This window comes from Pinus tabuliformis, chromosome 3_2 (genome assembly GCF_031772625.1).
Source record: "Pinus tabuliformis cultivar Carrire ecotype Pingquan chromosome 3_2, CPIR1, whole genome shotgun sequence".
NCBI classification, from domain to species: Eukaryota; Viridiplantae; Streptophyta; class Pinopsida; order Pinales; family Pinaceae; genus Pinus; species Pinus tabuliformis.
Genome location: NC_142302.1, coordinates 122,084,244 through 122,108,877, shown reverse-complemented (window position 1 = coordinate 122,108,877; position 24,634 = coordinate 122,084,244). Strand labels below are relative to the sequence as shown.

Sequence of the window (24,634 nt, the reverse complement as noted above, 5' to 3'; positions counted from 1 at the left end):
ATTATATACATGTAGCTCACCAACCTAATAATTATAAATTTATATACATCCAACTCATCAGTATAAATATCAATTTACATTAATTTTTCAAGGGTGGGACTAGGGTGTTACACTAACATTTATATACATCCCACTCGCCAACCTAAATATCAATGCATATTAATAGTTTAGGGGTGGGATTGTGGCATTACAATTTAAAGCATGATCAATGTATTTTTCAAAAACTAAATTATTACAATACGTTACAAAATATTTGCGCTCTCAAGAAGTTTTTTTCATAGTGAACTCCCTTTTTGGCTCTTTAAATAAAATCATGTTGATACCATGCACTCTAGAGCTACATAGGCCACCTAAGTCTATACTATGAGACATTTTACAATGGAGTGTCCTTAACCGTTAAATGGGATTCATCATATGAAATACCATGGGCCCATAAACCATGAATAATAAACACAACACTAATTATATCAATGTTAATAATTGCTCTATGATTGCGTAAAATATAGCCCAACATTCCCCCCTCAAACTTTATTAACAAGGTATTTGAGAATACATGTTCCTTATCGCCTAAACCTACATCTAGATTTTACATTGGTGATTTGAAAAACCAATGGTATGCATGCCTAAATAGATCTTATAGCCATATTCCCATTTACACGTGATAAAATTTTGCTCAATAAAAATATTTACAATTTGAAACATCTTGTTTTATTGCTAGCATTCCTCCTACTCCAAATACAGTTACATAAACCAAGTCCTTATCAACCAAGTACTATATTACATCTATATTTTATGGATCTAAGAGAGCTCGTGAGCCTCCACATGGCCCTCTACATTATGATATAATTAATCTAGTTTGATATGTTCATTATGTCTCCTAACAACATACCACTAATTGATTCAATTCTAATCTTAGTATATCTAGGTATCCAAGTGGTAAATCTATCCATCTACCCACAAATCCATACTTCTCCATGCATGTACCAATCCAAAGCCAAATACTTCAAGTTCAATCCCATTCCAAGTTATTTTCTTACAACAAGTTTACATTCTATGTAAACATCCATTGAAACTGAGATCAGGTACAAAAATCTTGTCACTAACACCTTGGATTTGAGGTGATGAAGTTCTAATACTAAATAAAAGAGGTAAAAAATATGTTGCTTACACTATTTCATGAACTTAAATGCAAAAAAACAAACTATTAAAAAACACAATTCAAAAAAATACTCTCGAAAAGAAAACCTCACTGTAAAGCGACACTAATAAAAAAAAGACCTAAAATATATCTTAAAAACCAAAATGTATAAACTAATCTGAACTATGTAAAATGAAAGCATAGTTATAAACATTTAATTTTTTTGAACACAAAGCAAGTTGAAGCACAATAATTTTTTAACACAATTTATCATAGACTTTAAAAAAACACACACTATAGATTATAAACTTATTTAACAAAAAAGTAAAGGGAAAGTGTTAAGTGTAAAGTATAGTATATAGACAATATGTTTAGAAAATAAAACTTAATGCAATAAAGTATATAAAGGTCGAAGACAACAAAGTATATGTAAATCGAAGAAAGCCATAAAGAATACAACTATAAACCATACACATTATAATCATTGATATTGTGAACAAGGAGCCACTGCCGTGGCGGTAGTCCCTGCCGGGGTCTGCAAGGAACTTAGAGAAGGTGCCAACTTTGCAGAAACCATATTTAACTTTGCCTTTGGATGAGCAAATGTGATTAATGAAGAGTTTGGTGGGTGCGGCAATCACATTCCATCCAACATAAAACTCAGTTTTGTGCTTTGTGATACGAATATTATATTTCTACTGTAATATAATTTACTGTCTAAATATTTGTTAAGAATAAAACTTCTAATTTAAAAACAAAAAATCGAACTTCCATAAACTATTACATTAATTTATTAAGATATTTAAATTAAAACATTATTTTATATAATAAATATGCTTATAAAATGTTTAAATTAAAATTTAGCAAACTGAAAATTTAGCAAACTGTCTATCCAGAAGTTATGAAATTGACCAATTAATTGTTTCCCTAAAAAATAGGAGGTTGTATTTGGGAGTGGGAAACAAAATCTCATTAATGATCTAGCAACTACCTGCCACTTTTTGGTGAGGTGGAGATAGTTACTAACCACAAAAGAGTGGTAGATTGGAAATTGATAAAAATCTTGTGTTTGATTTCTTTTGGCTCATTGTGAGAAAAAATGCTAAAGAGAAGCAATATCCTTGAGGGGATAATGGTTGGATGCAATATCAATGTTGAGAAGAGCCAAGTACTCAACTACTAGTTTTCCCAAACTACTGATTTTGAAGTCAGTGTCCTTACCTATTGTTCTTTTTTCTTTGGAAAAAGTAAATAATTATGTTTTTCATTAGCAAATTCTATGGAGAAGAAAGAAAATAATTTAGTTACATTTTACTTACTCATTTTCCATAGTAAAATAAAAGGAAAAGAGCTAGTTATAATTTTATTAGAGAATTTTGAACTGTAAAGAGAAAAGGGCTAATTGTTTTGTTTTATTTTATAAATTTTATATAGTAGAAAACTTATGGTTATATTTTTATTCATAAATATTGTGTGGAGGACTATTAAAGGAAGAAAACTAGAAATTATGCTAAAGAAAACAATCGCATACATAGTAGACATTTAATGTATTAATTGAGAAACTAAACATGAAGGTATTTGTTGAAACTAGATAGGTATTGGTTATGTATACAAGTCTATCTATATGTGTTATTTCAACACACACCGCACCTAGTAATACAGGATTGGAAAACCTTGTTCGACTTTGAAGAGTAAATATGTATACAAAACGATAATAAAATATGTATATAATAAATTTTGATTAACGTAATAACTCTTAATCTTCACTTTGCGAATATAATAAACTAGCCTAGATACACAATGATCGAAAATACAAAAGTATCAATATTTACTATTGCTTTCACAAGAAAACACAATAGTATTGTTTTCCAAAATTATACAAAGTTTCATTTATGATCTAAAAATATCATTACATGGAGACAAGATTTGGAAGAGCTCTAACCGACCTCAAGAAACATGTAATTAGAAAAATAATTATATAACTTAAATGTTTTCTTCATAATCGAAAACAATACTCAATACATGAGAGGCTCATATCATTTTATAAATAATTATGTTTCGGAGGAACTACATGTCCCAAAAGACGTGAAAGAAAACAATTAACAAACATTTCGGAGGTTAACAGTCGGGAGATTCCTCTTGGAACAAGAGAAATCACACCCATGTAGAATGAGAAACCAAAATTTGGGTACCTTAGACGTGGCGGAAGAGTTGAATAAGTTGAAATCAAGCCATGCCAAATTTGGAAAAGTTAAAGGAAAAAGCTATGTTCAAAAGAGAAATCGGTACCTGAAATAAGCATATACGAAATTAATAATTAGTAAACAAGAACTGGATAAATAACACAAAGAAAATTTAGCAGGAACAAATGTGAAGAAGGTTATAAAAATAACTTGAAAATAAGTTACAAAATTTTGATGGCTTCTTCCACCTATACAAGAGTAAAATTAACTTATTTACTATACATAGAAAAATGGTTGCTATCTAAGATAAAGACAACAATGTTATAGGTAAAAATAATTAAAGATTGAACTCAAAAATTATAAAGTGAATAACAATGTAAACCGGGTGATTACATTATTTTAAGCTATGTAAAACAAATAATTTATTTTTGGATAAATACCAATCTAAACTCTACACAATGTGGAAAGGAAATAATTGCTGAGTAATTAAGAATTAAATTCATAATTATTTTTGGGTAAATTTACCAAATGCGTAGCCGAGGAGAGCAGAGCACCGAATAGCTTGAAAACCGCCACTAGCCCGAAACCATCATAGCAGCTCCCAAAGAGTTGATGATAAGATGAGCACCGAATAGCTTGAAAACCGCCACTAGCCCGAAACCATCATAGCAGCTCCCAAAGAGTTGATGATAAGATGACACGTTTTAACACAGCTCAGTCTGAATGTAGCATGTTCAGGCACCATGTCAATGCCGGAGACCAAAGTGTAGAATTTCACGTAACGATGTCGAATGAAGGTTAGTTCTGGGCAACCCCATTCTTTCCACCATCTACACATACAAATGACATGTTATTTTTACTTTATTCATTACTCAAATCCATTTCGACTATGAAAAATATAAAAAAAGATAGGCTCATCACCTCCACGGACATTGTAACTCTTTCTGTTGTAGAGAATGGAAAATATTGAACTCCAATTTCGCACGTTCTAAAAGTTTTTTAGTGTTCGCATCTGGCGTTCTGAAAGCAAATGGACTAAGAGTCAAATCATAATTTTAAATAGAAGGTACTAAGCAGCAGATTTTATCGATAAAGGCTGGAAAAGCATGATATCTGCAAGTCCCACTAGTCAATGGCAACACAACCATAAACACATATACTAACACAACCATAAACACATATAAAAAGTCATATAATGAGCCTTACCCACTGATCGTATTATCTGCAAGGATGTCGATGTAACTCCTAGCTTCCAGTCCAGGCAAATTTGAGTGCCAGCGATAATCGAAAACGTATTGTATCCGATACCACAATATTGAAATTATAAGGCAGATTGAAACAATCATGATGGGATGAATTCAGATAGAAACAAAGATTATATGATGTAAATAAGCAAATGTGAGAATATAAGTACTGCTGCCTCAGTTCTCGTGAAAGTCCCGAGACTGGAAGCGTTTGTAGGGCTGCTTTTAAATATGCAGCAGCGAATTTTCCAGCCTCTTCCAGAACTTTTTCCTCGGGAAAAGCAATGAGAGAAGCTCGAAATAAATTAAAAAAGCTTCTTGTCTGCAACTCTGTATCATTGGCGGAAGCGGTAAACTGTCCCATTTGGTCTTTAAAGTGTTCAAACACATCTACATTCAACGCAATGAAGGTAGCTATTCATATTTACCGGCAGAGACTCGTTTGGTTATATCATTAAAGTATTAAACGAGAGATGAATTAGTAAAACGTGGATACCCGAAGACACAGTATATCCATGCAGTCGAAAAATTCGAAAGCCCAGGGCAGTTGTGTTGAGATCGGTAAAAGCACTCTCTCTCCCACATCCAATCCCTTTTTCAGTCCAATATCTGCGGCCAAAATTATTCTGGTTTGATTGTGCATTCGTCCTCAAAACATAAACAAAAAGTTTGAAGGCGGTCGGGACTGACCTGTAAACATAGTCAAGAGCAACTTCTATTTCAGTTTGGAAATGCCCGTCGATCCCCAAACGTTCAACATTATCGACCATCCAAAGATGTTGAAGGAGATCATTGACAGGACTGATTAATTCTCCATCTGCAATAGAAAATGAGTTGAAAATCTCCTTCACTTCACCGTACGAAGATACCTAAACAATATACAACTAAAGTTAATCGCCGTTCAGTTCAGTTCTCTTCAAGAGACCAAGGGAAAATCATGACAAACTCGAACACAATCAAATTACAGAGAAAGAGAAAACAGTTCCATCAATTTCGAAGAATTGAATGGAGGAATATGTAGGGTAAACTTAAATGAATGTAATTACCCCATAAGGTTATGAAAGAGATCGTATGAAATTGTCGTCCCAGAGGTTAGAATGATAATCGCCTATGCGCCTTTTTACGCCATCATCAGATACGGCAGTGGCCAAACTCATCCTATTGGAAGCCGCCACAGATTTTCCTCGCCTAGACATTTGCAGTGTTGCGATTTCTCTACGGAGAGCCTTATGCTCTGTAAGATTTGGACACGCAGGAGGAAGCCAACGGCACAGCGGAAATAAGAGACATTCCTGCTTCTAGAAGCTGAAAATAATGAACTGAAAAATCGATCAATGCTAGAACCTGCTCCTGCCATTGCCTATATAAAGAGACCTTACAGCTCCTGTCATCCCTCTTGATAAGACCGAAAACTTGTCTACAAAGAGCCGAAAAGCTAAAAAATTTAGGTAGAATACTAGAAAACGAAAGGAAGAAAGCCTTCCCTGAAACAAATGTGAGCCAAGACACGGAGGGAGCACTCAGGACTCCTCGCGCAGAGGAGAAAAGAACCAAAACCAAAGAAGTATCAGTAAGCTAATATAGCGAGTACATGGGGAGATGACAAATGGTTCGAAGCGCCTTACATGCAAGCTAATGCACCAGGAGCTGACAGGTGGAGCCTCATGCATGTAGCCATAGAAACCTACTATAAGCTGACAGAATGCTAAGTGAAGCACAGGTGCGATATACAGAGAAGTGTAGACTCCCTGAAGACACGTATAATCGGCTAAGGTTTCGCACAGACATATCACCCATTTCAAAGTGTATGAGGCTCGCTGGTTGGATGCCTGAGCAGAGATCACTAGTTGGTCGCCAAGGCGATGCTCTCTCCCGCGGCTCGCCCCTTCGACCGATGAAAATATGGTATAGTACATGTTAATAAAGTTATATTTAGTTTGGATATAAAAAAAATTTGCACGAGAAAACTTTGGATAGCAGAAAAGTTGAATATCTTTTCCACCTGAAAACTTTGGATATCAGAAAAGTTTGCCGCAAGGACATGCAGAAGAGGTACCAAAAACTTAGGATATCTTACTTTTACCTGTCTTGAAACCTGCGAAGCCCGCAATAAGACCCTCAATTTTGTTGGCCAATCAGCAATTACATAATAAATTTTATATTATTTTTTAATATGAAAACTTTGGTTAAAATTGTGATGTATAGCAATATTTTTTGGTCAAACAAGAAATTAATAGGTAGTCAACGCACGATCGATTGCTAAGAGTCCCAGGCAGGGACTAATAAGAAGAGATTGGGTGACAAAGATATTGAGTTATGTTGGCATTATGATTCAAGTGTTGTCCTTGATGGCAACTCACTCAGAGGTTGGTACAGATCCTCAGAAGTTGGTACAGGAGATGGCAACTTAATCAGAAGACAGATCCTAGTACAGCTTGCCAAGGAAGTTCATACACGCAGGTTTGTTAAGACCAAGTCGCGTGTACACGCAGGTTGGCTTCAGAAAAAGCGCGTGTATGTGGAAAAGTACCTTTGGTCCATGGCGGTTAGTCCTTGGAAGTTGTGCCTATGGTTTCGGACCATTATGTCTCGACGGACGTGTTGATCCCTAGTTTCGAGGTTGATGGTATTGTGTTTCTATGGTTTTGGCTCTTGGTATTGAACAAGGCCTAAGGCTATATAAGGAGAAGATCACTAGGCAAAGATGTATGGATTGTGGGTGTCTGACGCAGTGAGAAGATCTGGTATTGCTGGTTATCTGTTCGGGACGCTTGGCAAGGGTCGAATCTGACAGCAAAGGCAGAAGTAATCATTTCTAGATCTGCACGCGGGTTGCCTTTGGAGAAAGCGCGTATACACGCGGTTTTGGTACAGTGAAGTAGCGTATGCATGATAAGTGTTAATATTTCAGGTTGCTGCTGATTCTGGTGGTTGTTGCAGAGTTCTAGATTCTGGTTTGGGTTCTGTGTTCTTAATGACAGGGTTTCAGTGATTCGGTATTGGGTTGTTTAATGAATTATGATGCAAGTATAAGTTGATGATTGTATTGCGGTAATGTTTGCTTTGTACTCTTGGATCCAGTATGAAAATGTATGAAACGTGGTCCCTGAAGGTTGTAGGGTCAGCACCTACGTACTAGTAAATGGATCAGCTAGTACAAGAGCTGAGGGGGTTGTAGCTCCCTTCCAAAAGTAGTTGGAAAACGAGAGAGGGTTGTAGCCCTCTGCAGGTTGTAGCCTGCGTGCTGGTAAAGGACTGCACCAGTACATTGTAAAAGAAGTTTCTCATTAAAGAAGAAAGAGACAAATTGCAGCAGGTGGTTTTCACCCACATTGGGTTTCCACCTTATATCATGGTGTTCATGTGTGTGGCTTTTGTGTGATGATCTATTCTGTTATACTGCACCTGTTTACTGTTAATATGCTTAATAATATCCTGATGCATTTACTGAAGATAAGATTAACTGAATCATAAGATCTCTGCATATACGCTAGTTGCTTTAGACACAGTCGCGTGTACACGCGGGTTCACTTAACTGAAGTCGCGTATATGTTTCTGAGTATGAAATTGAAAAGTTTTATCTGATCTGATAATACTGATTCACCCCCCCCTCTCAGTATTATTTCCAACAAGTTAATTGTAAACAAGACATTATAAAGAATGCCATTGTAAACCAAACAAATACAATTTATAGTACTTAGATATTGTGAATAAAAAGATATTTGGTGACAAAGGTATTGAATTGAGAAAGGTTTATATATATAGTTTTTAAATAAAAAATGGTTGAGATGATAAATTTTGAGTGGTTAAATAATATAAATTGAGTTTTTTTGGGAAAAAAATTAAGATTTTAAATATGTTTATGCATTCAAAAATGTATTTTAAATAAAGAAAAATAATGATTTCAACAAAATTGTATTAATCTCAATAAAAAAAATGTATAACAGTTACACTTTGTCAATATATAATTATTAATTTAATTATATTATTAATGACAAATATTAATTTCACCAAAAAATAGTATCATTTCTAATGGACAAGGAAAAACATATAATAATTAGAATTAATGACATCTTATTACAAATTTAGTTACATTTTTGTTCATTGCAAAAGTAAATATTTGACCTAGTGTTTAATAGGTACATCAAGGATCCAATCAATTGTCTCTACATCATGGGATCCACTGAATTTTAATATGATGAAGAATCACTCAACTTCTTTAGACTGGTCAGCATATGTGTAGCCATGGTCTTGTAGTCCATCATACTTAATCTCCTTGAAATATGAACAATGCACTTCCCTTGTCCAAGGAAGATATCATCAGGTCTCTACCACACCTCCAATCCTAAGAAATAGTGGATTAGGTCTAGATCCTTCATCTCAAACTCCAAGGCCAACTTGCTCTTGCACCTGATAATTAGGCTCTTTTCCCCAGTGGGGAACATATCATCCACATACAACACCAAGATCAAGGGATCACCATCAACAATCATGAAGTAAAGGTAAGGATCCGCAACACTCTTGGTGAAGGCCAAGTTCATAAAGTATCCATCAATTCTGGAATACCATGCCTTGGGTGCCTTCTTGATTCCATATGAAGCATTCTTCAATCTGCAAACATGGGACTCCTTCCCATGTACCTCGAAACCCGGAGGTTGTTCTATGTACACTTCCTGCTCAATCACAACATTGAGGAATGAGGTCTTTACATCCATTTGATGTATCTTCCAACCCATAACAAAAGCAAGAGAAACAATAGTTGTAATATAATTGTAAAAGCAAACATTGATAATATGCCCCTCTCTCAAATGAATTCAAAAGCAATAAAATATAAAGTTTTGTGAAAATAATTAAATTTTTAGACGTTTAACTTTGTAATCATGATTTTGTGCAACATTTAATTAGACTAATATATATGTATATTTTGGAATTAGAAATGATGTTCTACATTGAACGATAAGAATATGTTCATCTTATTCACTTTTAAATCCATGGTTCAATGTTAAATTTACACAGAATTTAACACTGCAAATATAAAACATAAAACCATAGAACACAAAGTTAACACCATAGAACATAACATTTGAGTTTAAATTCAAACAATTGTTTTAGATTAACATGAAACACTAGAGAGATTTTGAAATTTGTTTAAAATAACCGAAATAACCCTTGCCAACACACTTCAGTTATTGGCCAAAAAGACAAATAACCCCTAAGAAGACAAAAATCACTTTATTTAAATCTTGATAGCTTATTGGCATTTTACATCCCCATCTTTGGTGGTTGCGCTAGTAATATATTCTATTTCATTCAACATCACAACATGATTGAAATAAACACGTGTACATGATTGAAATAAACACATGTACATGTCATCTATTTGTTAAAAAACCACTTCCTATGAAAAAAACAAATATATTAAAATTAAGTTTTGAGACAAGTAAAAGTAAAATGGGGAAGGTGATACCTTTTAAATTAGTCATAAACATGGAATCTATTCTCACCGCTCTTGGAATTCACACCTTTAGACTTACTCGCAAGTTTCTAGTTCAATTTAGCATATAAGATCTCTCTAAGTACAATCTCCTTGGGATATATGGCGTGGTTTGAATTGAGCTGTACACTACAACTCAAGAACAAATTTATTAAAATTAATTCTTCTAAATTTTGAGACACTGTAAAAAGTTCAAGGTGATACATCCTAAATTAGTTATAAACATGGGATTTATTCTCCCCACTCTTGGAATTTACACTTTTTAGACTTACTCACAACACTTTTTAGACTTACTCACAGGTTGTTAATTCAATTGAGCATATAACATGTGATATCCTTTGGCTTGACAAATTATATAATTAAATGTGCATAAGTTTATTTTTGGTTAAGTGAGTTAGACTAAAAAATAATTGGAAAATTTTAATTATCAACAAATTTAATGTTGATAATAATTTATTGTAAATTTGTAATTATGATGTTTTATTATTAAATAAAGAAAAATTTGAAAAATTAATTATTGAGTATAAATCGCTGAAAAAGACGAGGCCGCAAATTATTGTGGAGTATTATTATCCATTAATAAGTCCTAGGCATCTAATCTTGATGATTAAATTTAATTGAGGAATTATGATATTGGTCAATTAATTGTTTCTTAGAAGACATTGAGTAGTCCTCAAGAGTGGGAAACACTATCTCATTTATAAGCAAGTAACCAACTTCCACCCGCTAATGAGGTGGAGGTATTTATTAACTACCAAAAGAGTGGTAGATGAGACAAATAATATCTTTTGATTTTACTTGCTTTTGTCTCATTCGAAGAGCAGAGGAGACTTAAGAGAAGCAAGAAACAAGTATATAAAAAAAAACTTGCAAGCCTCGTATGCTTGGGGGGACATTGACTGTGTTGGAGTGTCATGGTTGGGTGGAGCCTAGCACTTGACTATTAATTTTCTAGAAGAAATTTTCCAAGTCGCTATTTCTAACTTCTATATTTATTTACTTGACAAAGGAGAAAAAAAATGGTTATATGTTATGTCTTATTTATTTTTATTGAAGTTTGGTAATGTCACACTTTACCTATCTATTATGTATGATGTAAATAGTATGCAAGATATGGTAAAAGGAAAAAGACACAGTTATAAATTATTTGAGAACACATACAGAAATGGAGAATCAAAGAATATAGATTGTGCTATAGAGAATTATCTCATTGATTAGAAATTTAATTCATAGTGCTAGTTAGAAGTAGAAGATTACTGAATAAAAGATAAATGTGAAAATATATATGTGTGTGTGTGTGTGTGTGTTCGACCTAGTACAAGATTCCAAAAGGTTTTTTTTTATAATGAACGAGTTACTCATATGAGTAAATATATCTATTATAAATTATAAAAGACAATTTATATATGTATACATGTGTTAAACTTAGACTAGTTGCGCACAAAGTCATTCTCTGTAATAACAATATACGGAAAAATACAATTATATTATATTAGGAGAAACCATAAAACACACACACACATATTTATGTGTGTGGTTCTTGTTCATATAATTTTGTATTCTAAACAGTAAAAGAAAACAATGTAAATGCTTATGTATGTTTTATTTCCTGAACTAGGAAAAACAAATCTAACACCCATGTAAACTTCCTTAGAATTGTGGCTTTTGGATTGCTGATGTAAACAATACAAGTTATAAAAATATATACATGAAATAAATATTAAGGAAGTATCTATATAAAGAACATTATGGCATTAATTATTCAAAACAAATATATTAGAGTATTTCTTGAAAATCTGGTAACATAATTGTAAGAAAAATAAAGTGTAAATGAGGTACTTATGACCTCATGTAAACTGATTATATATATATATATATATATATATATATATATATATATATATATATGGTAGAAACAAATAAATTTTGTTTATCATGATATAATATTTTAGTATAGAAGAGCCTCATGACCTATTTATAAAATTAAAGTCTGAAGACACCATGGACACTATATGCCAAGTAAGGCCAAATGAAATATTTAAAACACATAACCATACAAATTCTGAATTTGGCCTTCAAGCAGAGAGAAATTCTTGTCCATATAGGAGATGAGACCAAGAGTTGGGAGTTCCCGACTTGGTAAATGAATAAAGTAAGTAAGTCAAAAACCAAACCTCATCCAATTAGTAGATATTTGAAAGAATATGCTACGATAAACTGGTACCCGTACCTGTAAGAATAAAACCCATACAAAATGAGTGATAAATATTGAGAATTGCACAAGAACAACAAAGAGCATGGAAAACTAAGAAAAATTAAGAGTAGGAATAAAATACTTGAGGATGTAATATGTATAAGTTCCAGCGTCCTCTCTTCCTATAGAGTGAAGACATATAATCACTCATTATACTGTTGTTAAGAAAAGAAAAGCAAACCCCTTTAACAAAATCCGACAGAACATGGTTTATTTGGTAAAATTAAGAAATAAGCAAATATATACCAATAAAGAGTTATAGGTGAAAGAAAAATAAATTTAACAGTTCAATATTAGGAATAAAATGTTAGTGTCATCGATAAAAACTACCATTAATAAAGCCCTGAAAATATTTGTAATTGCATATAAGGATTACCCTTGTGGTCGACAACCAGGGTCAGAGAAGTTCTGATGACTAATTAAATTATGTTACTCAAAAGATTAGTATGCATACATATTCAAGGAGCACTATTACATTCGAAACCTTAGGGTTAAAAAAAGAAGAGAACCTCGAATCATAGTAAGTCTAACCAAGTCGAACTATAATCCAAACGCCAAACAAAACCCAATTAGGGTTCTGAAGAAAATATTCTAACAATAAACATAAATACTCTAAAATTACTATTGAGAGCCTCTTAAGAAAACAACACAACTAATTTAGTGAAACATAGAAATGACATTTTACAACCATTTATTTTCATATATATATATATATATTGAAAAGAAGAGCAGAAGATAGTAAAGGGTATAAACCGTATTGTGAAATTTAAGATAAGGATACAAGGAAAACACCCTTGAGAATACCCATACTATAATTTTTTGCCAACAAATTTGAAGACCATGGGTTTGTATTTTAAAAAACCAAGAACTCTAGAATTCAACACGAATGGATTATATAAATTACCGGATCAAAAGCCAAAATAAGTACAAAATAAATATCCAAAAAGATATGTCACTGAAGGTTCGAAACCCTATTCCAATTGTAATAAAAGAAACAAATAATCTACAAGGAAATGAGGAGCTATGAAATGGCTTTCGACTATATATTCAACGGGAAAAACCAATATTAAGTTGTAATACCTATGAAACCAAAGATGGAAGGAAACTCACCCAGAGTCGATGATGCATGGAAGTTAGAGACAAAAATGTAACCTTGTAGCCAAAATCTATTTAATACATAGCAAAACATTTATCCATAACAATTAAATATTTTTGTAACAACATTGAGAGGGAAACACTAAAGAGGGTTTCTGACCAAGAGAGAACCCTATGCAACTTGTGAAGTATCAATAGAGAAAAACATTAGAATATATTTGAGTGGCTCTAATGTAAAACTATAGGTAAATAATGCGAGTAATAAAAGCATACCATAAATAGATTTTTGTATCCACTTAACCTCATTGGAAGTCGTTACAAAGTTGTAGAAGAAACCACCTCTCATGACAGGTGAGAGACTATTATCACACTCGTCAAAATACAACTACTCGTATCAGTAAATTGTGCGAAAACACCATAGAAAAACAACCATAGAACCCTACTTGCAGAGCGACGAAAGCGATGGAAGAAAAATGAGAAATGAATGAAGTTTTGGTTTCACATGGTAATCATTAAGTGTTTTAAAAACCCTAATGTTTTTTTCATCGTCGATCATGTGGGATTTAATCCCAAGTGTTCGTTTGGTAGTTTAGTTGTAACTTAGGTGTTAACGTATTGACATACGATGCAACAATGTAGAGGAGTCTAAAAAGTTCTCGCAATACAATAAAGCACAACTATACATAAATCACAACTATGAAAATCCCACATTCATATCACGAAATTATAGTGTAACCATTTATGAAATCAACATTCGATCGTGCATAGAAAACAAGACCTCATGAGTGGTGTCGTGTTTATATTATTTGAGGTGGGATATATGTATAAATGTTTGGTATCAACGATGTCGATTGTTATATTATTGGAAGTAGAATTTATTTTATAAAATGTTAGATAGCAATGGTGTTGATGAAGAATTTATTTTATAAAATGTTAGATAGCAATGGTGCTGATGAATTGTTATATTATTGTAAGTAGAATTTATTTTATAAAATGTTAGATAGCAATGGTGTTGATGAATTGTTATATTATTGTAAGTAGAATTTATTTTATAAAATGTTAGATAGCAATGGTGTTGATGACAATAATGAACTACAGGGACTTATGATAAAATGAATAATCATAATATACTCATAAGTTAAACAAGGATAGTTCTAAAATACTATGTTTTAAGTAGAAATGAGATTGTTTATGTAGTTAGTATGAGTATTATTGGAAATAGAATTTATTTTATAAAATGTTAGATAGACTTATGATAGAATGAATAATCATATACTCATAAGTTAAACAAGGATAGTTCTAACAACACCATGTTTTAAGTAGAAATGAGATTGTTTATGTAGTTAGTATGAGATGAAAGACTTGTACATTGACGTTGATATCTATATATTAAAAAATAAAAATATTGTTGTATGTGAGGGTGATTACAAGTGGTGTTAGAGCTATAGGTTATAACATTGGGCTTTCTATGGGTTTTGAACTAAAATAATTTATGTGTCATGAACATATTGTTCAAAGGATTGTTAGGATTTTGAAGTATAGCTGAAGAATTTAATGGATATACTTTAATAGGATCACCAAGGGGTGTTGAATAACCTAATACTGAACTAGGAATGATGAGTGGTGGAACCAATAATGCAGGAAATCGAGAGTCTGAGTTGTTGCAAGTAATACAAAGCTTGAAATCATATTTTCATGACATTAAGACAAATCAAGAAAGGTTTTCTAAAGCCAAAGAAGAATAGGAGGAAATTAATGGCTACTTATTTAGGAAATTGGAGGAACAAAGAGCCAATAAAAAGTTTCATAAGAAAATAGATAAAAGAGAATCAATAGATACTATTGATTCTATAACTTCTAGTGGAGATGAATCTCATGAGTTTGAGGAAGAGGAAGAACTTAAATATGAGAGTAGCACCTCCATAACTAGAAGGAAGAGGAAGAACTTAAATATGAGAGTAGCACCTCCATAACCAGAAGGAAGAGGACTTCACATCAAGTGCAAGGATAATTTAAGAAAATTAGGTCGTCAATTTTGATGCTGAATTTGAAGAAGGAGCAGAGGCATGGAATCAATATGTCCAAATACTTTGAATATACCATTACCCAAGTAACTTGAAAGCTAGACTGGAAACCTACCAGTTGACTGATAATACAACCTTATGGTTGGAAGAGAACAAAGTTGTTAAGATGATTAGAAGTAACAAATTAGCATGGAAATTGTTCAAGAAATAAGTCAAGAGGAAGAATTTGACCAAGAGGTACTTTGATGAAAAGGATAGAGAGTTTCACGAACTAAAATTTGGACAATCTACCATGGATGACTTTGTTAATAAATTCATGATATTATTAAGATATGTACTTTATCTAAAATAGGAGAAGGAAAAAATACAGAGATTTATCAGTTGCCTTCCTTTTTCATATAAATAAATGATTGAATTTGACAACCCAAATGCCATGGATGAAACCATCAGAAAGATAAGTTATGTTTTAGTTAGAGAAAACAAAAAGAAGAAATCTCTAAAGGATGGGTGATAAAGAAGCATGACAGATTCAATATTAAGAAAAAGGGGTTTAAGAAGCCTGCCTTTTCTAAGAGTATGCAAGTAGGAAACTATAACGTAAATGTTATTCAAAAGAAGAATACGGGGCATAAAGGAGGATTGGGAACATGAAACAAAAATTTTAGTGAATCAGTTAAACGACCAATACACCGTTGGGGTTGTAATGAAAATCACTTATGGAGAGATTGTCCACAAAATCAATTAAACAAGAAAGAATTATTAAACAATATTCAAGAAGCATCTATTGTGAATGGAATTGCCTTTAGCATACCAAGAATCAGTGCAACATTGGATGGGAGGCAAGCAAAATTATCTGCCTACCATGGTAGAAGTTCAAGGTAAATTTTTAAAAAATATGTGTTTGTACTTATTGATTCAGGATCTACATTAAGTTGTATTTCCTTTATCATAGTTGAAAGATGTAATCTTGTAAAGGTGAAATAGAGCAAGCCTTGGTTAGTACAGTAGGCCACAAGAACTGAAGGAAAAGTCACTGAAATAAGCAAACATTTCACGATAAATATTATTGGAATGCATACCACACTAAATATGAATATATTACCCTTGGGATATTATGATATTATTATAGGTATAGACCGGTTGGAATCACATAGAGTGATATTAAAATATTTTAGAAAATCCTTTTACCTATGTTGATGATAAGGGGGAAGGTTGTATGGTCCAAGGAATAACAAGAAATATCTTTGTCAGACAAATATCTACAATATAAATGAAGAAATATGCTAGAAAAGGATGTCAAATGTTCACTATTCAAGTGAAAAATATTTCTGACGATAGTAAGAAACCATCATTAGAAGAATATCCTTTATTGGAGCAATAAAAGGATGTCTTTCCAAAAGAAATACCAAGACTTCCTCCAAGGAGGGATATTGATTTTACTATTGATCTTGTACCTGGAGTTGTTCCAGTATCAAAGGCCCCATATAGAATGATTATCCCTGAATTAATGGAGTTGAATATTTAATTATAGGAACCCTTGGAAAAAATGTATATAAGGCCATTAGTGTCTTCTTTGGGGGCACAAATTTTGTTTGTCAAAAATAAGGATGGTACTCTTTGGTTGTGCATAGACTACATATAACTTAATAAAATGATGATAAAAAACAAATATTCCCTACCCAAGATAGGTGACTTGTTTGGTCAAGTCGAAGGAGCTTCTATATTTTTAAAAAATGATCTAAGATCAGGGTACGACAAGATTAGAATTAAGGATGAAGATATTCACAAAACAAAATTTCGTACACATTATGGGCATTATGAATTTGTAGTACTTCCATTTGGGCTTACCAATGCACCAACTACTTTTATGTGCCTTATGAACTACGTACTTAGGTCATTCCTAGATAAATTTGTATTTGTCTTTATAAACGACATTTTGGTATACTCAAAGAGTAAAGAAGAGCATGACCAACATTTGTAGATGGTCCTTCGAGCACTTAGAGATAATGAACTATATGCTAAATTCAATAAGTGTTCATTTTTTCATAAACAAATTCATTATCTAGGACATGTAATATCAGAAGAAGGCTTTTTTGTTGATTTGGATAATATAAAGGCAATAATGGAGTGGCATGTACCTTAAGATGTAGAGGAAATCAAATCCTTTATTGGAATTGCGGGTTATTATAGGAGATTTACAGAAGGATTTTCCAAACTTGCATATCCAATTACCTCTTTATTGAAGAAAGGAATCAATTTTGAATGGATTTAAATGTGTTAAGATAGTTTTGACAAGTTAAAACAACTCTTGACCACAACTCCGATTTTAAAATTGGTTGATCCCAATAAGGATTTTGTAGTATGTACAAACGCATGTAAAGAAGGGTTAGGAGGGTTTTTGATGCAGGATGGTTATGTTATTTGTTATGAATATAGAAAGCCGAAGGAGCATGAAAAAAATTATGCTATTGTCTAGAACTATCAACCATCATTCATGCATTCAAAATGTGGAGACATTATCTTATAGGAAGAAAGTTTCGATTGAGAATAGACAACGTTAGTCTCAAATATCTATTTGATCAACTTAATCTAAATGTTAGACAAACACAATGGTTAGTATTGATTACTGAATATGATTTTGAGATTACACATAGTAAAGGAAAGGAAAATAGAATAGTTGATGCTTTATAAAGGAAGGTTAATAAAATCTATGCTACATTAGTAACAAGTTGGTCAACAAACTTAATAGATAAAATCAAAATGGCTTCAAATTCTGATTCAGAGTACCTGAAAATTAAGAATTTTTTTTAGAAAATTGAGACATCAAATGAAGAGAGAAGTGGATTTTCAATAGAGAACTAAAACATAGTGTTGTCTAAAGGCAAAATTTATATGCCTGATGATATAAATATTTATGTTTGAGATAGGTTTCACCAAAAGCCAACAACTGGTCATCCTGGCTTAAAGAAGTTGATTACTATGTCAAGAAAGGATTTTGACTTACCAACTATGAAAAATGAGGCAAAAAAATATGTGGTTAAATGTCTTGAATGTTAACAATTTAATGTTTCTCATCAAAACCCTACTAGGTTGATGAGCCCCTACCTATTCCAAAATTGAAATGGGAGATAATTTCAATGGATTTCATTACTTGACTACAAAAGACTAGGAGGAAACTTGAATTCATTATGGTCATGGTTGATAAGCTCAGTAAATCATCTCACTTTATCCTTGTAAAATTCACTTCTAAAGCCATAAATATTGCAGAAATATTCACGATAGAAATTTTCAGACTCCATGGGATATCTAAAATTGTAATCTTAGATAGAGATGTAAAGTTTACATCCATGTTTTGGAAATGGTTTTTTGAAGGCATGGGAACAAAGTTAAACTTTATTACATCCTACCATCCTTAAACTAATGGCCAAATATAAAGGACCGATCAAATATTGGAGGATATGCTAAGGATGCGTGTTAAGGATAAACAAACTAAATGGGAGGACTACTTGCACTTAGTAGAATTTTCTTATAATAATCAATACCAAACCTCTTTGAAAATGAGCCATTTCGAAGTGATGTATGGAAGAAGATGCAAGGTACCCCTAAGTTGGGATCATATTGAAGATACATTAGTGTTGGGATCAGAGATGTTAAAGGAAATGGAAGACGTGTTCAAGAAGGTTAAACAAAATTTAAAAACAACCCAAGGTCGTTAGAACAACTATGCAGATTTGAAAAGAGTTCAAAAGGAATTTAATGTGGGAGATCATGCAAGTTAAACCCAAGAAAAGTACACTCATACTTGGCATTTGTGCTAAGTTATCTCCTAGATACTATGGACCTTTTGAGGTGTTAGCCAAAATTGGACCTACAACCTATCAACTAGCCTTACCAGCCAATATTAAAATTCATGATGTGTTTCATGTATCATTGTTGAAAAGTATGTATATGACTCGTCTCATTTAATTGATTGAAATGTTGTACAGGTCGAACCAAAGGGAGATTTCTTAGCAGAACCACTGCGTATTCTAGACCAGAGGGTAGTCACGCTCTGGAATGGAGATGTAACACAATTAAAGGTTCAATGAAAGCATTTTAGTCCAAAAGAAGCAACTTAGGAGTTGGATGATGCTTTTAGAGAAACACATCCTTCTCTATTTGGATGAAAGACTAGAGTGTGATCCAAAAAATATGTTGATCAGACACAGTGACAATGTCAAATATAAGAGGAGGAGGATGTGATATCCCTTGGATTGATAAATTATGTAATTAAATGTGCATAAGTTTATTTCTGGTTAAATGAGTTAGACTGAAAGACAATTGGAAAATTTTAATTATCAACAAATTTAATGCTGATAATAATTGATTGTAATTTTGTAATTATGATACTTTATTTGTAAATAAAGGAAAAAATAGAAAATTAATTGTTGAGTACAGATGGGTGAAAGAGATGAGGCTGCAAATTATTGTGGAGTATTATTTCCCATCAATAAGTCCTAGGCATCTAATCTGGATGATTATATTTAATTGAGGAATTATGATATTGGCCAATTAATTATTTCCTAGAAGACAAGGAGTTGTCCTCAAGAGTGGGAAACATAACCTCATTACACACACACACACACATATATGTGTGTGTGTGTATGTATGTATTTGTTATGTATATGCTTAGAGGAGAACTAACCAATATATTGGTAGGGACTATCATATTATATATATATATATATATATATATGCTTGGAAGAGAACTAACCAATATATTGGAAGGGACTATGTGATAGCCAAGATCCATGCTAGCGATGAGGGATTTTGAAACATCCAATGAGGAATAGTATGATGTACATTGTTCTATGATATCATATATTTACTTGATATGCACTATAATAACATGAGGTAAGGTGCAGATTGCAAGTGACATGATTGGCTGATTGGATTATTCGATGTCAAATATCCAACCAACATTATAGTGTGGTCCCTATTAGGGTGTTGACTCTAGTTCTTTGAGGAGGGGTAGAGGCATTTCCCACCATGTAACCTTCAAAATTGGAATCTTTGGAGGCTAGTGATCAACATGCTCCCCTAGATGTGTGATGATGATTGTCAGTTTCATGTTGCGGAAGTTAGGTCAATTTAGTTGATGTGTTTGTCATGTTGGTTCTATAGTGGTTATATTGGTATAGTTGATGCCATAGTATATTTACATGTGAGGATGAATAAGATGGGAGAAGAAGTAGTTTAGGGAGGGTATGATGTTATAGGTTAGATGGACACTCTAGATGTGAATTGACATCCTTGCTTCACTTAATTTGACTACTATATCTCTCTCCCTATTTTGTTATTCCTTATTGTCAAACTACTTCCTGACTGCTTGTATCCCTTTGACTCTAACTTCGAGACGCTAATTTTTGAAGGAGGGATGTATGTATTGCCCTACATGATCTTATCATATTACATTATTTTATTAGCCTACTTGCTAAGTGATTGACTTTTGCAGTTGATTCCAATAAATATTATTAGTATACATACAAGGTATGTGTATGCTAGTTACATACCCACACCTTACATAAACACCCTAGTATTATGAAGCTTAATAGGTTAGATGATTATTTAATGGTTAAGCTTAATTAATGATAAAGCTTATGGATATCCCTAAGCTTGATTTATGGCTAATAATGATTAATGATTAATTAGTCTTAAAACCAAATTTATACTTAATTATTAATTTTTAAACATGATCCATTTAATAATTAAATTAATAGGATTCTTTAGGTTTGAATAACATTTCAAGGATAGTATTATTTTATGAATTGTAATATTTTATTGAATTAATAAGGGATATTTGGGGAATGAACCACTCGAGTGTTAATTAAGGGACAAGGGGTAGGTGGAGTGATAAAGAGGGGTCAAGGGAAAGTCAAAGGCATTTATTTCGAAAGAATGGGGGGGGTGGGGGGATTTCATGCATTGATGAAAAGAGGTTGGAATTCATGTTGGAAGGGGAGGCATAAGGCGAGAAAGGAGAATGAAAGGGGGACATTATGGTCTTGGTTTTTTTAGCTTTAGAGTCAGAAGTGGGAAAGGAGGAAGAGAGAACCGAGAGGAAGGGAAGGAGGGAGAAATTAGATAGATTGGTTGTGGTTGGAGGGTATTGGACATAACTTTGACACACTGCGATTGTAGTTGGACTTGGGCTTGGAGGGCTAGGGAATCTATGGAGGTTCCATGGGATAGGAAGTCAGATAGGCTTTCCTTGTTGGCAGGGTGGAAAATTCAGTCAGGAGGTCCCAACAAGAGCACTGTAATAGAGCCATCGTTTCAAGGAAGGCTTCATCTTGTTGTTTAAATTATATAATTTCCTCAAATCAAATTACCTACATGTTTAATATGCTATAAATCAAATTTTATTTATATTTTATTGTCAAATAATTTTTGTGTTACAAACATGCTACTCCCTTGTTGTGAAATTAGGTGATAAATTTAGCTTTGGTTAGAGGATCATGGTTGGGTCCTTATAGGTATGTCATATTTGGTGAATATTTGATTGTGAAGGAATTATTTGGCTGCTTGCTTAGTTGCAAATGGGAGTGCCTTGGATTCCATCCACTTTGTAACATAATCTGTGCATACCAGAATTTAGGAGTTTCTATGTGATGGAAATTTAATTGGTCCAATGAAATAAACAACCCATCTATAAAAGGGCTCCAACACTATCTATGGTTGTAATGGCATCTCATCAGATTGTACATGTATTCCCATGTGTTGGTAGTTGTCACACCTCTTCACATACTAATTAGCATCATTAAATATGGTGGGCCGATAGTAACCTTGATGAAGTATCTTGTACCATGTTCTCTTGTTGGTGAAGTGACCCCCACATGGTCCCTCATGGCAGGCTTTAAGGATCTCATAGATTTCATGATCATCTTCTCTTACACATATTTGAATGATGAGGTCAAGGATTGTCTAAAAGAGACATCCATCAATCCAAGAGAACTGCCAACTTTGTCTCGCAATCCTTTTATGTTGTTTTGGTGAGAGATGGTGTGGAAGTCTACCTCCAGCCAAGTAGTTAGCAATATCTTCAGACCACAAGGAGTTAGTAGAAATCACAAATAGGTGCTCATGAGCAAAACAATATTCTACAGGGGGCTCATTTTCATTAAATATGAGTCTAGATAGGAAATCAACCACAACATTATATTTTCCTAGTCTATCTAGAATGCCTATCATATTATTATAATAACAACAACAATCTAGTAACTCTACCATTCATAATTGGTTTATTGATTAAATTTTGATTGCGTCATTGTCAAAGTGTAATATTATTAAATAACCTGTAATGTAATGTCAAAATTTGTTGATTGCAAATATGACCAAAAGGAACTCCTTGGTTATTGTGTTATTAAGCTCTGTAGGAGAAATATTTTCATTGACATAATAGATTGCATATAGGTTTCCTTCTTTAATTTTTTCCTAAAACAAGTCATATAGCAGTGTTCGAGGCATTTATGGAAATATGGAATGGGAGGGACCAATTAAGAACTCTTAAAACTAGTGCTTGGTGGCTTCAACACTTTAGAATTTAATTCATCGAAACCATGCTGACACTTTTCTATCCACACAAACTCAAAATGTTTAGTCAGTAAAGAAAATAATGGATGAAAATTTTATGATTTTTTTTAATGAATCGTTGACAGTAATTGGCATGTCCCAGGAAGTTGCGTACTTATTTTTGTGCGTTTGAAGCAAGAAAATCTATTATCACATTAATTTTTTCCTAATCAACCTAAATACTTATGCTAAAATGGAGTGTCCTAACATAATACCATCAGTTAACATCATTTGACACTTGAGATTTCTAAGGGCCACATTAGCTTCCTTACACCTTATTAATGTTTTTCCAAATTAGCTAATGCTTCATCAAACTCATCACCATAAGTCATGAAATCTTCCATATATATTTCCACATAGTCGTGTATTAGACAAGACAATATACCAATTATAACTCATTGAAAGGTGGTAGGGGAATTACACAATCCAAATGGTAGAACTTGATATGAAAATGTCCCCCATGGACAAGTAAATGTAGTCTTATCTTGGTCTTTAAGTGTGATTTGAATCTATTTGTAGCCATTGAATCCATCTAGTAAAGAAAAATACTTCTTTCCTACTAAAGTATCCAAGAACTAGTTGATGAAAGGAAATGGAAAATGGTATTTGTGAGTTGCTTTATTGAGTTCTCGATAATATACACAAACTCTTCATTTCCATTTTTTCTCAGGTACAACAACATGGGGAGAAACCCATTGACTATTAGGAATTTCATAAATAGAATCAATTGGGGAGAAACCCAATGACTATTAGAAATTGCATAAATAGAATCAATTGTGAGTAGTTTATGTAGTTCCTCCTTTACTATTTCCCTCAGCATTGCAATCATATGACATTAGGTTTTGTGAATGGTTCTAGATCCTTCCTTGATATATATATGATGTGTACATAACTTAGGATGGATCCCCTTCATGTCTTAGTAATCCCAAGTGAAGGATTCATTATGTCTTTGTAGCACCTTGATTAACTTCTCTTTTTGTTTTTTAGTCAACCCTCGATTGATATTCAACAAGGACTAATTTCTATGGTTTCTATAGTGGAATCTTGATTCTCCTCGACTAAAGGGTCATTTTATATAGGTGAAATGCTTGTCGAAGTGAGATGTTAGTATGAAAATTCGTAGCAAGTTTACCAAAAATACTTCACTTAAGTCACTGGTAACAATTGGCCCTAACAAGGCATAATCAATTGGAAGTGTTTGGGGCTGATTTTGTGTCTTTGGATGCGGATTTTGTTGATCCTTCTCAAGAGCTCGTTTTTTGCAGGCCGAAAACCCTAGTTCTGCCATGGCCGCAGCCGGAGAAGCCAAGGATGAATATGATATCTCTCCCGTCTGGGATCTCAACACGGGAAATTCAAAGCTAGAGACCGACATACTGACGGAGCTTTTGGCATTGTCTCTTGAAGGGAATGCCTCGCGGGATTCGTGCGAGCTGTTCAACAGTACTCCTCCGTCAGCTAACGCGCTTAACCTGAAGGATCTCGATTCGGCTCTGGAGGATGGCCAGGATGTGGACAGCCTTATTGCAGACATGACCGGGCTCAATATTTCTGTCTCTGTAGCAGCGCTGGGGTTTCGTTCTGTGGAAAC

At 33.2% G+C, this 24,634-nt stretch overlaps 1 protein-coding gene across 1 annotated transcript; it reads right to left on the bottom strand.

The window, feature by feature from the left end:
* Nucleotides 1-3,949: 3,949 nt before the first annotated feature.
* Nucleotides 3,950-24,331, bottom strand: LOC149180118 ((+)-3-carene synthase 2, chloroplastic-like). Its single transcript, XM_089413774.1, has 7 exons — nucleotides 24,176-24,331; nucleotides 5,256-5,434; nucleotides 5,062-5,174; nucleotides 4,743-4,955; nucleotides 4,528-4,618; nucleotides 4,243-4,341; nucleotides 3,950-4,151 (listed from the first exon to the last, which is right to left on the bottom strand). Exons 1-7 carry the CDS (start codon nucleotides 24,329-24,331, stop codon nucleotides 3,971-3,973), a joined length of 1,032 nt encoding a protein of 343 aa, XP_089269900.1. The 3' UTR covers nucleotides 3,950-3,970.
* Between the last annotated feature and the right edge of the window lie 303 nt (nucleotides 24,332-24,634).